This window comes from Artemia sp. Qi Xiang Cuo, chromosome 1 (genome assembly GCF_049724085.1).
Source record: "Artemia sp. Qi Xiang Cuo chromosome 1, ASM4972408v1, whole genome shotgun sequence".
Taxonomy (NCBI): domain Eukaryota; kingdom Metazoa; phylum Arthropoda; class Branchiopoda; order Anostraca; family Artemiidae; genus Artemia; species Artemia sp. Qi Xiang Cuo.
In genome coordinates this window covers 50889603-50905538 of record NC_142794.1, presented here as the reverse complement: position 1 = coordinate 50905538, position 15936 = coordinate 50889603, and the positions used below count along the sequence as shown (strand labels likewise).

Below are 15936 nucleotides of genomic sequence, written 5' to 3'. Positions count from 1 at the left end.
TCACCTCCTGGAAACTTCCTTCCCTCCCCATGTAAAATTCCCCATCGAAAAAGCCCCAGAAGAAAATTGTCCCCTCCCCTACGCAAAAATATACGCATACTTCCCATTAACAAATACTACGCGTGATGAACAATAGGCAAATTTTATAACTTAGACCTTTCCCTTGGGGCTTTGGGAGGGTCATGTTATATCCAAAGGCATAGTTATTGGGTTTTTCATGAACAAAATAGCTATCTCAAAATTTTGATAGGACGGTTTTGGGAAAAAGGGATGCGGAAGGGGCCTCCAATCTTTTTGGGTATTTAAAAGCGGCACTAGAACTTTTAACTTCTGTTCGAATCAGCCATCTAACGATGTTGTAGGAACCCTGGAATCGATAAGATCACCCCTGGAAAAAAATAATAAAATAACAATAAAAAAGATAAACATGTATATGTGGTCTTTGAACTGGCAAACAATACAAAATTGCACATTTTTGCAGACAGGAGCTTGAAACCTCTATAGCAGGGTTTTCTGATACTCTGAATCTGATGGTGTCATTTTCATTAGAATTCCAGTACTTTTAAGGGATGTTTCTCCCTTTTTTTGAAAATAAGACAAATTTTCTCAGGCTCGTATTCGTTAATAGGTAAGACTAAACTTACTATTGTTGCTATTGAGACGGGTCGCTCCTTTGTAAGTTCTTTACCACAAACTGTTTGATCATCCTAACATGAATTAATCTTTGGAAAACCTGTTTAGATTCCTAACTTTAGGCTCTGGGGGCTACATCATTGAATATCAGAGAGTAAGGATTGCAACATTGTCAACATAGTTTGTATAGGTGACTGGAAAACATAAATTTCCAAACCTCATGCTTGTGCTGGATCTCTCAGGTTTAAGAAAGGACACTCCAGTGACCGTGTGCACAATGCCATCCATCAATTGTTCTCCTTGTGTCCACTGTGGTCTGAGCTCTATAAACTTAGGCAATATACTATGGGGAAAGAACGTTTGACACATTTTGGATATGGAATCTGTTCATTTTCACAAGAAACAGACATTTAAGTATCCGATAAATGTCCTATTGCCTCCATTTTAAATTGATTGATTGATTGATTGATTGATTGATTTCAACCGTGCTTTGAGACAATTTTTCCTCCATTGGCTAATCAAACAGTTTGTGGTAACGAACTGCAAATAAGGAGCGATCCGTCTCAATAGTAACCGAGACTCTAGAAACGGAATTTCGATACCAATATATGTATCAAAAGAATCGGCTTATTATGTTGATTTCAAATATATAAGGTTCATTAAGTTTAGTCTTACCCATTAACGGCTACGAGCCTGAGAAAATTTGCCTGATTTTCGAAAAAAGGGGAATCACCCCCTAAAAGTCATTGTATGCTAATAAAATTACACCATTAAATTCGGTGCATCAGAAAATCCCCCTGTAGATGTTTCAAGCTCATATCTGCAAAAATGTGGAATTTTGTATTTTTGCAAGAAGAAAGATCACGGATACGTGTTTATTTGTTGTTTTTTTTTTTGTTTTTTTCCCCAGTGGTGATCGTATAACCCAGTGAACCTTGAATATCGTAAGAGAACTATTTCGAATGGAAATTTAAAGTTATAGTGCTCTTTTAAGTGACCAAAAAGATTGGAGGGCAACTAGGTCCCCTCCCCCGCCACTTTTCCCCCATAATCGTCCGATCAAAATTTTGAGATAGCTATTTCGTTCATCATGGTTGAAAGGCCCAATAACTCTGCCTTTGGATATAACATGACTACCCTCACAGCCTCTGGGGAAAGCTCTTTAAGTTATAAAATTAGCTCATTGTTTACGCATAGTATTTGTTATTGGGAAGCATGCATACATTTTAGGGTCTGGGGGGGGGGGGTGTGAATTTTCTGCTGGAGGCTATTCCACGGGGGAATTTTCTAGAGTGAGGTTAGTTTCCAGGGGGTGAGCTTGAAAGGGAAATTATACACTGGGGGAATTTGCAAGAATTCCTATACAAAATTATTTTTAAATGTCTTGTTTTCTCTTTTCCGTCTCTATTTTACGCGTGCAGTTGTTAAGGATAATTGTCCTCGGTAAATTTTCACCGGGATTGATTTGTCTAGAGATATTTCTGTGGGGAGGGTATTTCTCCGTGGAGGTGGGGCTAGATTTCTTGGCATTATTTAAAAAAACGATCAGAAATTAAATAAAAAAAACAAGTTTTTTCGACTGAAAGTAAGGAGCAATATTAAAACTTAAAACGAACAGAAATTATTGCATATACGAAGGGGGTTGCCACCTCCTCAACACCTCGTTCTTTACGCTAGATTTTGAATTTTGTCCCAATTATTTCAGAATGACTACTGAAATGCAAAGGTCGTTTAATTAGAACAATAAAAAGCTTTTTAAAAATACTAAAAAACTTTAGCTTGAAGAGTGAGGTGTTCAAGAGGAGGCAACCCCCTTCGTTTACGTAATAATTTCTGTTCGTTTTAGGTCTTATTGTTGCTCCTTATTTTCAGTGTAAAAAACTTGTTCTTTTTATTTAATTGTATTTATAGTTCTGTCTGAACATTTCGTAAGACTAAGTCACCCTTCTATTTTTTTTGTTTATTTAAAATTTCCCCGGATGTTGATTACCCTTTGCTTATTCATCAATCTTCTTGGTCCACAAGGAAGGCAATCTTGCCTTGTTTTATTTTTTGGATTTTTAAGTTGTTTATATTTTGGCTGTTAGCTTGAGACTTATAAATGTGAGTTTTTTTTTTGTTTTTAGATATTATGACATATTTTTTTTTCTTTTTTTTTAACCCGGAGCATGATATTGAAGTTCTCAGAGTTGATTGACTCAGGCTGGGCGTTTGATCCCCAGGCTTGGTAGTGGTATTACTAGATAAAGGAAATATTCAAATATTGGGTTTTACACCCCAATATGCAGCCGTGCACTTATAGGCTAAAGGTGCTAGCCTATAACAATAGATTTAAATTAGGTTAATTTACGTATTGGTATGATCATGATAAGTGCTTAAATTCCAACAAATGACAAACAAGTAAGATATTCAAAGCAGAACTTACGCACTATTATACAGACACTCAGCAGAGTTTGAAATTTCTCTCTCTTATAATTGTTACACGCAATAGCGGATCCCGGGGGGGGGGCGAGCGCCCCCCCCCCTTGCTTGGGAAACAAGTTCTATCATTAGATTTTCTGTGACTTGATTGCGATATCAACGCTTAGATCAACGCATCTTTGAAAAGGATCGGACGACACTTGGTCTGTCTGCCTTAAGTCTTTAGGCAATTGTTTAGAGTGTTTGGTGTCACCCGAACTTACAAGGCATTTTGAAGCTTGTCATTTCGTAAATCATTGAAGCTTCAAAAAGTGTGTGCGTCAAAACCTGTTTCTTATTCAATAACTAAGCAAAAATCTTGAAATGACTCCGATAACACATACGCCTTAGGGTTAGTCGCGATTATAGAAGGGTTTGAAAAGTATACAATTTTTGGATAATATTAACCAGTTATGATGTCGGAGCGAAAGTAGATAACTCTCGGCAACTTTTTTGGTTCGGAAGATAAAGCTAGGCGAGTGGACGCCGTAACTGAAGATAGAAATAATGAGAGTTACAGTGTTAGTAGTGATTCCAGCGCTTTGACTAATAGTGAGATAGTGCATGATTCGTTAGCATCAATCGAAGAGTGTTGCCCCAAGCCTAACACAAACATCGAAAATATAAGCACTTTCTGCGAAAATGGTGTCGGAAGCTATATCGATAGACTTGAAAAACTGGAGGACCGTACATGATATCAATTGCTTCATAGCCTGTGGATTCCACCGTATAGCTAAAGCTTCCCCTATTCAGTCCACAGGAAGCGGGGCAGGGACGAAAAGAGATTTTTCAATCGTACTCCCTTGGAAGAATTTCATTGGCTAGTACTTTCAAATAAGATGAGGGGCTTATTCTGTAAATAATGTGTTTTGTTTAACGTTTGAGGGGTTGGAGGCTCCAATCAATTGCAAAAGTTGGTAAAGAAGCCCCTCGTGACTTTTGCTACGCTAACTGGAAAAGACGGTGACTTGGTGTCTCATGAAAACAATCAGTATCATCGCGATTCAGTTAACGCAGGCAAAAATTTCCTTCTAAAATATGACAAACCTGAAACCAATATTTTAAGCCTTGTAAACGAACAACGTAGCCAACAAGTGCAGGAAAATAGAGCGAGATTGAAGCCAATTGTAGAATCAATTGTTTTCTTGGGTCGACAGAACATTGCTCTTCGTGGCCATAGAGATGATGGAGAATTATTGGCAGAAAAGGACCCATTTACAAACGAAGGGGACTTTCGAGAACTTTTAAGGTACCGTGTAAATAGTGGCGATATCACTTTAAAACAACATTTGGAAAGCTCAGGTGCAAATGCTACTTATTATAATCAAAACAACACAGAATGAATTAATTGAATGTTGTGCCAAAGAGATTCTTAAAGAAATTCTTGCACGAGTTCATTCTACCAAGTTCTACTGTGTGGTTGTTGATGAAACAACGGATGTGTCGCACAAGTCACAACTGAGTATTGCCCTTTGCTACAATTACAATTGCACAAGACGTGAAGAGTTTGTTGGTTTTTTAGACTTACACGATACATGCTACTCGGACAGCATTGGAAACTTCGAACCGACCATTAAAGGGGAAACGCTTGGAAATGTTGTGTTGGATTTTCTTCGATCTCTTGGGCTAGACATGGAAAATTGTGTGGGCATAGTAACTGATGGATGTGCTATGATGGTTTCAGAACATTGTGGAGCTGTAAAAGAAGTTCAAAAGGTAGCAAAGAATACCCTTCGTTGCCCATGTTTCAACCATGCTCTTAGTCTTTCCATGTCAAAAACTTCTTCTATCCAGAGTGTTAGAAACTCCATCGGAGTAATAAAAGAAATAGTTGCTTTTTTTGGTGCTTCTGCAAAGCGCAATTATGTTTTAACCAGAGTAATGAAAGCACAGCTAACTGGCATGTGTGAAACGCGCTGGATCGAAAGGCACGATTCCTTAATGCAGTTTGTGGTAGAGCTCCCTAAGATAGTGGAAGCTCTTGAGATCATCAGTGGCTGGGCAGAATGCACAACTGGAGCAAAAGCAAAATCCTTATTGACTGCTGTCACGTCCTCCGACCTGATAGTAACCATTTACTCTCTTAGTACCATATCTGGACTAATTTTACCGCTCAGTCGGCTATTTCAGAAGAAGAGCTTAAACATCGCGTCTGCAACAAGTCATGTTAAGGTCCTTCTTACCCAGCACCAAGTCAAATGTTGGGGGAGTGAAAGCAAGTTTAAAAACACACTTGACGAGATAACTGAAATGACAACTGAGCTAGGTTTAGAAATAGCAATCCCAAAGATAGCGAAAAAGCCAACAAGTCAGATTAATTTACCATTGAGTTCATACGAGGAATATAATAGACGGTCAGTTTTTATTCCCTTGTTGGACACAATCATTTCAGACTTAGAAAGCCGTTTTTCCGTTGAAACTCTGGATACTTTTAAGCTCAGTATTTTCTTGCCGATAAATTGTATGGAAACGGACACAGAACAATTCGCTGATACGATTCATGACTTGTCACAGTGATACAGGTCAGTAATGAGTTTGCCCTCCCAATCGGTTTGTGAATCTGCCCTGGCCGGAGGAGTGACAATATGAAAAACTCGGTGGCTTCGTCTGAGAGAAAGCAATGCAGGCACAGGTAGAATACCTGAAACACTAGGGGAAACTTTACAGAAACAGAACTGCGATGCTGATATTTTCCCGAATATTTCAGCCCTCTTGCAGATTCTCATGACCCCACCTGTCAGTGTGCCATATGTTGAACGAATTTTTTCAACCTTGAGAAGATTGATAACGTGGCTAAGAAATAAAATGACGGAGAAAAAACTCACCAGACTTGCCCTTCTTCATGTTCACCGTGATATTGACATAAGTGTAGAAAGTGTTATTGATAGATTTGCTAATAGTGGAAATATGAGGCGAGAATTTGTTATACAATATTGATAGTGTTTCTATAAATGTATTTTTGTGGATAGCTTTACAGAACCGACAGCTAAATGACGAATAGAAGCAGAGGCATGCAACTTTCAATATCAGTAAGGTACGTTAGGTTTAATTTCGAATGGGAATTTTTCGCAACGACTCGCCCCCCCCCCTTCCTATAATCCTGGATCTGCTACTGGTTACACGTGGGTTTTTTTTCACGTTTTTTTTTTTACGAAAAGTTCCACGTTTCGTTAGATGCATCCTTGAGTGTTTTTTGCTTCCTGTATGTTATGTACGTTTACCATATGAAAATTGTGGTGTTCGAAAGTTATGATTGTTGAAACTAAAAATTATCAAGGAATGGTGCAAAGAAAGTGAAAGATTGAATAAAAACATGTAGAATATTGTACGCCAGTTTATTTGTAGAATAGCAAGGTATCTGGAAGTATTGTTAAATAAAACGAGTAAAACGTAACTTAATTTGAATTTATATCAGGTTTAAGAACATAAAATGAAGAACTTTAAAATGAGGGGTCTAATTCCAAGTTAATTCTTAAGTGGGTGGAAATACGTGCCAAGGTGAAGTCAATTCAAATATAATTCTTATTTATCGTTCTTTTATATTGCTGTTCCTTGCTTTTAGTCGAAAAAAAAACAACAACTTGTTTTTAAGTGTATGCAGTGGCGGATCCAGAGGAGGGGCGAGGGGGGTGCGCGACCCCCTGACGTAGTCTAAATTAGTGTAATTTACTTAATTAACGCAAGTTTGCGTTACATAAAATTTTTCCTAACGCAAGTTTATCAGATCACCCTATTCCCCCCCCCCACCTAAAAAAATCCTGGATCCGCCCCTGAGTGTATGTTTCATTTAAGTTTTTGTTGATGATGGCTGATGCAAGTTCATTGTATTTGTGCTTTTTATGATGATCGCCGATGTAAGTTTATTATATTTGTGCTCTTTTAGTGTTCATGGCCTTATATCTATCTATCATAAGCAACAGTGTATAGCGCTGCCTATAGTAAAGAGCCAAAAAGTTTCTGTTTTGTTTTATTTTTGCTGATGATAACATCTTTTTCTCTAGCCTATATGTTTCTTAATATTTCCTTTGATATGCCGCTATATTTATTTGTGGGTTATAAATACTGAAACTTCAAACAATTCCTGTTTTTTTTTTCTCTTTTTTCTACTATTATGAGTAAGGGATAGTAAAAGCCAAGTTGTTGTGTTTGGCAGAGCTATTGCAATGATGGTTGGCTATTTTGGAATGATTTTTGTCGTGGCTTGCAAAGCTATTGTGTCTAATTTTTTTCTTTAAGTGTTATATGGAATATGATTGTGATATTAATTATTTTTTGTTTTTATTCTCATATTGTTCATATTTTCCAGTTACAATTTTGCCCTTATAAATGATATTTTTTCATTAGCATGAGGAGGGCATAACGTATCTACATGGAATATAAGGTAAGTTCTCTTCGTTAATATGTGTCTTTACCCTAATGCTTTACATGCCATTAGGATGGTTCATAAAATTCATAAGCAGCAAGATTTGAAAATAAAAACTCAATCATCCATAGATCGTCTGACAGTAAGTATACACTCAAACGAAAATTGAACGCTGGCTTTCATACTAGTGGTCTCGGAATCTCGTTTCCGATTCATAAATGGCTGAGATCTCTTAAATGGTGTGAAATCAGTACCAAATCTACTGGTACATTAATATCATAACCTTTTTCGGTTTTCAACCTCCAGATTCATGGTTTCTGTGGTACACACATAAGGCAAAAATTATCTGAAGCAGATTTTTCAACTTAATTTCAAAGAGCAGAATGAAGATTAACTTACATAGGAAAGCGCAGGTAAGGCTGACGGCCGTAATGGAAGCTAATGTTGCCACTATGATGATAATAATAATTGGTGGCTCCCCAAGTTGAAGGGCTGAAATTGAAGTGAATTTTAAGCCAAATAATAATAATCAGAGACAAAACAAGACTTAAAGAGTTTTGATGCATTCATCAAAGAGTATGTGAAATAAATTGTATATTTTATTTTTGCCAAAGTTGATTCTTGTTTATCAAACTATTTGTCGTAAGGGATTTTATTCTTGTCTATTAGAATCAATGCACTGGTTCTGACTAAATAAAAGGCAAGGCGTTTCCCATGTATTATTTTTTTTTCGTTAGTTTTATGTACCACGGATGGTAGCCTAATTGAAATCGGATAGAGGCTCATTGGTCTGGAAATAGGATTTTCAGCGCCGTTTTTAAGACTAAAAAAATTAATAAATAAATAATTATAAATAATTGCTCAAAATGTTGGGATTGTTATTTCCCTCAAAATGAATGAAAATCCCAAAAATATTCCTCCAGGAGGGACAAGATCCACGTAGCTCCAGAAACAAGACCCTAAACCATACAATTGACACATTCTTCATAGATACATTTTAGTAGATAACATGGGTGTCTTGAAGTTCGTTGAAAACACAATTTTGTAAGGTACAGAAAAGGTGCAAAAGTGAAAAGGTGAAAAGGTTTGTAAGGTGTAAAATTAAATTTACAGAATTTGAGATACAGTTTTGGCCATGATCACACCTCATGTGTTCCAGGGCGCACCCGTATACCCTACCTGGTCTTTGAAAAATATTCCAAGATAGCAATTTGCTCAGAGTAGCTGATAGATACAATAAATAACCCTCCGGGATTAACTTGACCCACACAGCCCCAAAGGTAAGAGTTCCAAAAGACACAAATTGCTGATTTTCCACCGAAAAATTTTAGTACATATAAATAGGCATATTATACTTTTCTTGAAAAAAAAAATCATACAACTATTTTTATATGAAACTGTGGATATCCTGGCTAGGCTTCGAAGACCCTGGTGGGAAGCAACAGGAGCTAAGCCTAAAAATCTGTTTTCGATCATCAAACCGTTTTACTTGGTTATAGAACCTGTTTAGGGCAGTATCATGCACAATGACGCTGTCAAAGTAAAGAATAATATAAATTTAATGGATTATTTACTGTTTTTATATTCACCAGGCCTCTTCGTATAAAGGAATTACTGTAGAAAATTTAGGGGGGGGGGCTAATTATAATAAAATTGTAAGTTCTAGCGCCCATTGTTAAGTTAAAAGAGACTTGGGGAAACCAACCTCATTCCATGCCTTTTTTTCTGACTGTCTCCCCTCAACCCCTAAAAACATCTGATCCCTAGATGATATGACACCCCAAAGTTACTTGGGCAATGGTTGTAAGTTATACAGACTGCCTATTCTTTACAAGTAGGGTTTTGTTATTGGCGAAGGGGGCATGTTTTTATGTTGTGTCTCCAAAAAGGCTAAGGATACTGTGTTGAAAGTTTAAGGGAAATCGTGGTGGGATAGAGTAAAGGTCCTCTAGAGTCATTGCTGGCGTAAAGGGCGTCTATAACAGTTGTCAAATTTATATAAATGCACATACACATACACAACTTATAAACAATGGTGAAGTATTTTGCTTCCTTGACGTCCAACAACAGCAGTATATTGCAGAAGTGTAAACAGGAAAAGTAGGTACACAATTTCGAAGTAAAGTGAGATTTAATTGGAAAAAAGTGGGGGATTATTATGAGGGATGGTGCATCGGAGGCCAGATGCTAAGACAAATGGAACAACAAATTCCAGTTACCAACTAATATTGTTTGTTTTTGTTTTACCTCCTTCGTGCACCTTTTGGAGCCTCTTTTAGAGGCTCAAGGGGGAAAGCTATGCGACGAACCTTTCCCCCCTTTCTCTGCAAAACTGGTCTGTATTTCGGCGTTTTATTCAAAAAGCAGTTTTATGGCTGCTCGGTAAGCTGTTCCTGTTTAAAATTCTGCTGTATTTTAGAAAATCACAGTAAAAGGAAGTGGTGCCTGTTTTTTTCCTTATTCGTCTGAAGGATGCATTCCCTTATAAATCCTCTAGGAATTTGAAGTGTTAGGCATAGGAAAGTGTTGTACAGTGTTATACTCGTCTTTAACAAATTTAAAAAGAGCTAATAAATTAAACTGAATATTTGATGTATGATGATATTAATTGCTGAAAGCTCATCAGTTCAAAATGTTACTATAATTTTAATGTTTATTTTCAATATTAAGTACAAAAGAAAATATTTGTCATAAAATTGGTTTTCAGTAAAGCGCCAATAACACAGTAGGTTTTAGACTTTAACAGTGAGAGAAGGAGGTCATACCTCCTTCCAAACTTAAAACCGAACAAAGATTACTACAAACAAGAGTTTTGCCACTGTCTCCCTTCCCCTAATCCTCAAAGTTCAACATCTTATTAAGTCATTTGCGTTTTATTGAAAACTGTATGTATTTCGAACAGTATGCTTTAATTTTTTAACACACAAACGACAAATAAAAAATATTTCGCTATAGTAATCACGACAAACTGATGGTTCCTTGAAATCTAAATAATTTCATATTTTATTTAGCTGAATTCTTTTCCAACGTTTTAAATATAAAAAAAATTTATAATATATTATGATTTCAGTAAAGCGTGTGTGACTGAATAGGCTTCAGAACTTTTACGGTTAAGGCAAGGGGCCTTGTTCAAGCTCAATTTCTTAGCATTTTTTGTTTGTCTTAAGTTGAATTTGAGCATTCAATTTAATTTTTCCTCGTTTTTGAATTTATTTTTTCATATATCTCAGTACCTGTTATCTTTATGTCTTATATGATTATGAATCTGTTAAAATCTGTTTGTTTTGGGTGTCATTTATTCTTTTACAGTAAGTTTTGGTCGTTTTAAGCCTGAATTATTAAAAAAAAAACATTATTTCTGCTCGTCTTAAGTTTAATTCTCTTTGGTTTTCTTTAGAGAATTGCTTTTTTGGTATTTTATTTTTAATGAATTTCAGTTCGTTTTGATAGCCAAAATTTTATTACTGGTTATTATAATGAATTTTTCTCTAGTATTCCAGGTTTTCAGCTAAAGAATTAGAATATCAGATTCTAATTTAAATTTTTAAGGTATATAATGTGACATAAGCATTGACTTCAATAGTGTTCAATATAATTATTGTATAAATTTAGATCAATTAGAAATGGAGGTTTGAAACGGTTCTTCAGCTAAGATTTTGATTAACATTAAATTATGAATAACATACCCAGGAGAATTCTCCTGTGAGAATGCTTGAAATATTACATATGAATGAAAATAGAATAAGAGAATTAATATATTTTAGAAGCATCACTCAGTTCTCTTTATTTCTGACTCTTTTAACTCTTTTATTTCTTATTAATTAAAAAAAAAATTTCCGCAAAATATGTTTTTCAAAGAGAAGTAAAGAACTCCGTTAAACAAAAAATTAGTAAAAATAAAATAAAATAATCTACCAAGCGTGAAACTACCACAAATCAGCATCGATAAATAAAGGAAACCCAAAACGAACAGAAATTACAATAAATAACGGAGCCAAACTCAAAACGAGCAGAAATTATCATAAGTTGGGCTCAAAACCCCTTTGATTTCCCTATGCTTTCCTATTTGTATTTTTTTAGTACTTTCAAAAGAGCTATCTATTCTAATTAACCGGCCTTTGTGATTCAGGGTTTCTGATTCAAACAAAATTTGAACTTTAGCGTAAAGAGTGACGTATTGACTAGGGGGGCGAACTCCCTAATATACGTAATAAAAATATATGAAAGCCAAAAACAAAGCTGCATTAATTCGAAAATGTTCAGAAATAAAATAAAAAAAACAAGTTTTTTTAGCGTAAACAGCGAGGCGTTGAGGAGGGGACCGCCCCTTTGATATACGGAATAATTTCTGTTTGTTTTAAGTTTTAATGTCGCTCCTTACTTTCAGTTAAAAAAAACTTGTTTTTTTACTTTATTTTATAAAAATTGAGACTTGTACTGTAATTTTCAAGTCTGTTATACCTTGTCAGGCAGAGTTCGCTAGCCCTCATTTTGATGATATTTCATGACAAACATATTATATTTAGAGACTCAAAAGAAGCTTAATATTGATTTGTAATATTTAGAAATTATTTTCTATTTATAGAACTATCTTACACTCTGGATAACACGTGGTTCCGTCTGACTCCAGTGTCCATCTGTCTGGGCACATACATGTAGTCTCCATCATATTGGCATATAATGGAACGCATCTATAGTCACATCCACAGCCAGAAGTAGCCATTATGATTTCAATTTCTCCGTCACCATCACTGCCGGTTAAATATAATGCCAATTCCTTTCTATCTGGGGCCACATAAGACCACCCTCCTTCACCATTACGTGTCTCATCGTCAAAGGAATCACCTCCTGTGAAAAGTAAAAGTTAAAAATAAAAATTGTACATAATATTAGGTTTGACACTTTATTTTCAGACTATATCTTCCTTCTTACAAGCCTGAAATTCCGTAAATGGGTTCAAATTTAGGACTAACAGAAAACTGACCACGAGAACTCTGCTGCCGGTCCTTAAAAAAATTCAACAACTTTGTGTCAAACCTCGGATCACGGAATAAATCTCATGGTTTTCACGGCTTTTCTTAAAATTTCTTACGTTTTCTGCATAATTCACCAATATTTTTTTTTGTCATAAATGTAAAATTCAAAGACACCTCAAACTCTTTTGGGAAAACAACAACTCTTAAAAAAAATGAATCTCGATCAGTTAGATATTATAAAGCATTGCAATTATTGCAATGGTAAGTTTGTGCAATTAATTTGCAATTTATTAATTTGCCATTAATTGCAATTAATTTGTTTGGTAAGTTTGATTGAAGGCCTTTGCGTACTTGTTGTTATATAGTTTAAAAGAATTTTATGGCCTGTTGATTAGCGGTTATTTTTTTTTTATTTATACTTTTCGTATTCGGAGGAAATAAAAAGTTTGAATTGATTTAGATAGTAGCAGTATACTTGCTTATTAAAATGGACTGAAGCAAAGGGACTCAAAGTGATATCTTTATCAAAATGCAAAATATTTTAATCCCCTGACTATTTGCTCTGCCGAAATAGGACCAACAAATTTTTTTTTCTTAATTTGAACCTCATATCCGAAACTTTTAAACAAAAGATTTTCCTTGGCCACCCTACAGAACATTCCAGATAAGGCTAGAATGCCATAAACACAGGCCTAAAATTTTTGGGGGTTGATTGGAGCGTTAGTAGTAAGGGCCCAATTCGTTGAAAATTTACATTGAATTACACGTGGATATGTGTGTAGTTTAACCGGTACATTGGCTTGCAAGGGCCGGTCATCTATTACTACAAACGGTGCTTACCTTACCAGACGGGTTTTCTATTATGACACCCATTTTTTGGAAGTCAAACAGAGAGAGAGAGAGTGGCGGTCACACTAACTTGATTAGTAATTGGATTCAGATGTAAAAAGTAATTTTCATTGTAGTTCATTGGCAAGCTATAATGTACTCAATTAAATATCAAGATTCTTAGCAGTTCGTAGCCATTACGAGATAGTCAGATACCTAAATTAAGGGCCTATAAATCTTTTTTTTACCTACAATTTGTTTAGAATGAAGTGTTTTTTATAGCAGATATCGAGATTCTTAGCAGTTAGTAGCCATTACGAGATAGTCAGATACCTAAATTAAGGGCCTATAAATCTTTTTGTACCTACAATTTGTTTAGAATGAAGTGTTTTTTATAGCAGATATCAAGATTCTTAGCAGTTTGTAGGCATTACGAGATAGTCAGACACCTAAATTAAGGGCCTATAAATCTTTTTGTACCTACAATTTATTTAGAATGAAGTGTTTTTTATAGCAGATATCGAGATTCTTAGCAGTTCGTAGCCATTACGAGATAGTCAGATACCTAAAGTAAGGGCCTATAAATCTTGTTGTACCTACAATTTGTTTAGAATGAAGTGTTTTTTATAGCACATATCAAGATTCTTAGCAGTTTGTAGGCATTACGAGATAGTCAGACAACTAAATTAAGGGCCTATAAATCTTTTTGTACCTACAATTTGTTTAGAATGAAGTGTTTTTTATAGCAGATATCAAGATTCTTAGCAGTTCTTAGCTATTATGAGATAGTCAGATACCTAAATTAAGGGCCTATAAATCTTTTTGTAACTACAATTTGTTTAGAATGAAGTGTGTTTTATAGCAGATATCAAGATTCTTAGCAGTTCGTAGACATTACGAGATAGTCAGACACATAAATTAAGGGCCTATAAATCTTTTTGTTCGTACAATTTATTTAGAATGAAGTGTTTTTATAGCAGATATCGAGATTCTTAGCAGTTCGTAGCCATTACTAGATAGTCAGATACCTAAATTAAGGGCCTATAAATCTTGTTGTACCTACAATTTGTTTAGAATGAAGTGTTTTTTATAGCAGATATCAAGATTCTTAGCAGTTTGTAGGCATTACGAGATAGTCAGACACCTAAATTAAGGGCCTATAAATATTTTTGTACCTACAGTTTGTTTAGAATGAAGTGTTTTTTATAGCATTTATCAATATTTTTAGCAGTTCTTAGCCATTAAGAGATAGTCAGTCAACTAAATTAAGGTCGTATAAATCTTTTTTTATCTACAATTTGTTTAAAATGAAGTGTTTTTAATATAAGATATCAAAATTCCTAGTAGTTTGTAGCCATTAAAAGATAGTCATATACATAAATTAAGGACCTATAAATCTTTTTGTTCGTACAATTTATTTAGAATGAAGTGTTTTTTTATAGCAGATATCAAGATTCTTAGCAGTTTGTAGGCATTACGAGATAGTCAGATACCTAAATTAAGGGCCTATAAATCCTTTTCTACCTACAATTTGTTTAGAATGAAGTGTTTTTTATAGCAGATATCAAGATTCTTAGCAGTTCTTAGCTATTATGAGATAGCCAGACCCCTAAGTTAAGTGCCTATTAATCTTTTTGTATTTACAATTTGTTTAGAATGATGTGTTTTTTATAGCAGATATCAAGATTCTTAGCAGTTCGTAGCCATTACGAGATAGTCAGATACCTAAATTAAGGGCCTATAAATATTTTTGTACCTACAATTTGTTTAGAATGAAGTGTTTTTTATAGCAGATATCAAGATTCTTAGCAGTTCGTAGCCATTACGAGATAGTCAGATACCTAAATTAAGGGCCTATAAATCTTTTTGTTCGTACAATTTGTTTAGAATTAAGTGTTTTTTATAGCAGATATCAAGATTCTTATCAGTTCGTAGCCATTACGAGATAGTCAGATACCTAAATTAAGGGCCTATAAATCCGTTTGTACCTACAAATTGTTTACAATGAAGTGTTTTTTAAAGCAGATATAAAGATTCTTATCAGTTCGTACTCATTACGCGATAGTCAGATACCTAAATTAAGGGCCTATTAATCTTTTCGTATTTACAATTTGTTAAGAATTAAGCGTTTTTTATATCAGATATCAAGATTCTTATCAGTTTGTAGCCATTGGGGGTGGGGCGATGACAGAGTGGATGTCTTAGATGTGGATGTCTTAGACTAGTGATAGTGCTGTACTGTGGTACAAATTTCTTGTTAAAAACCCAAATTAATTAGTTGAAAATAAAGTTTTAACAAGAAATGTCTGAAAAGTTTTTTTTTTGGGAGAGGGGGGGCGATGACAGAGTGGATATCTTAGACTAGTTATAGTGCTGTACTCTGGCATAAAATGCTTTCGAAAACCCGGATGAATTAGTTGAAAATAAAGTTTTGACAGGAAATGTCTGAAAAGTATTTTTTGGGGGGGGGGGGAATCTGAGCTATTTAGGGTTTTTGACCGTAAACTCTAGTTTTTTTTGCAAGAAAATTATGAAAAATACAGTTCTCTGGTTCAAATGTGAAACTTAAGTCCTTTTTAGGATCGAAAAAATAAACTATTTCTGTAAAATCTGAGCTAATAAGGGTTTTTGACCGTAAACTCTAGTTTTTTGCACGAAAATTATGGAAAATACAAT

At 34.9% G+C, this 15936-nt stretch overlaps 1 protein-coding gene across 1 annotated transcript in view; it reads right to left on the bottom strand.

Moving 5' to 3' along the window:
- LOC148956441 (ALK tyrosine kinase receptor-like) overlaps nucleotides 1-15936 on the bottom strand; it is a 76644-nt gene that overhangs the window by 48454 nt on the left and 12254 nt on the right. The window contains exons 3-4 of the mRNA XM_089090935.1: nucleotides 12053-12304; nucleotides 7856-7948 (exon numbers count right to left, since the gene is read on the bottom strand). Of these exons, the coding sequence (XP_088947061.1) occupies nucleotides 7856-7948; nucleotides 12053-12304 (345 nt within the window). The remainder of the gene's footprint in view (nucleotides 1-7855; nucleotides 7949-12052; nucleotides 12305-15936) is intronic.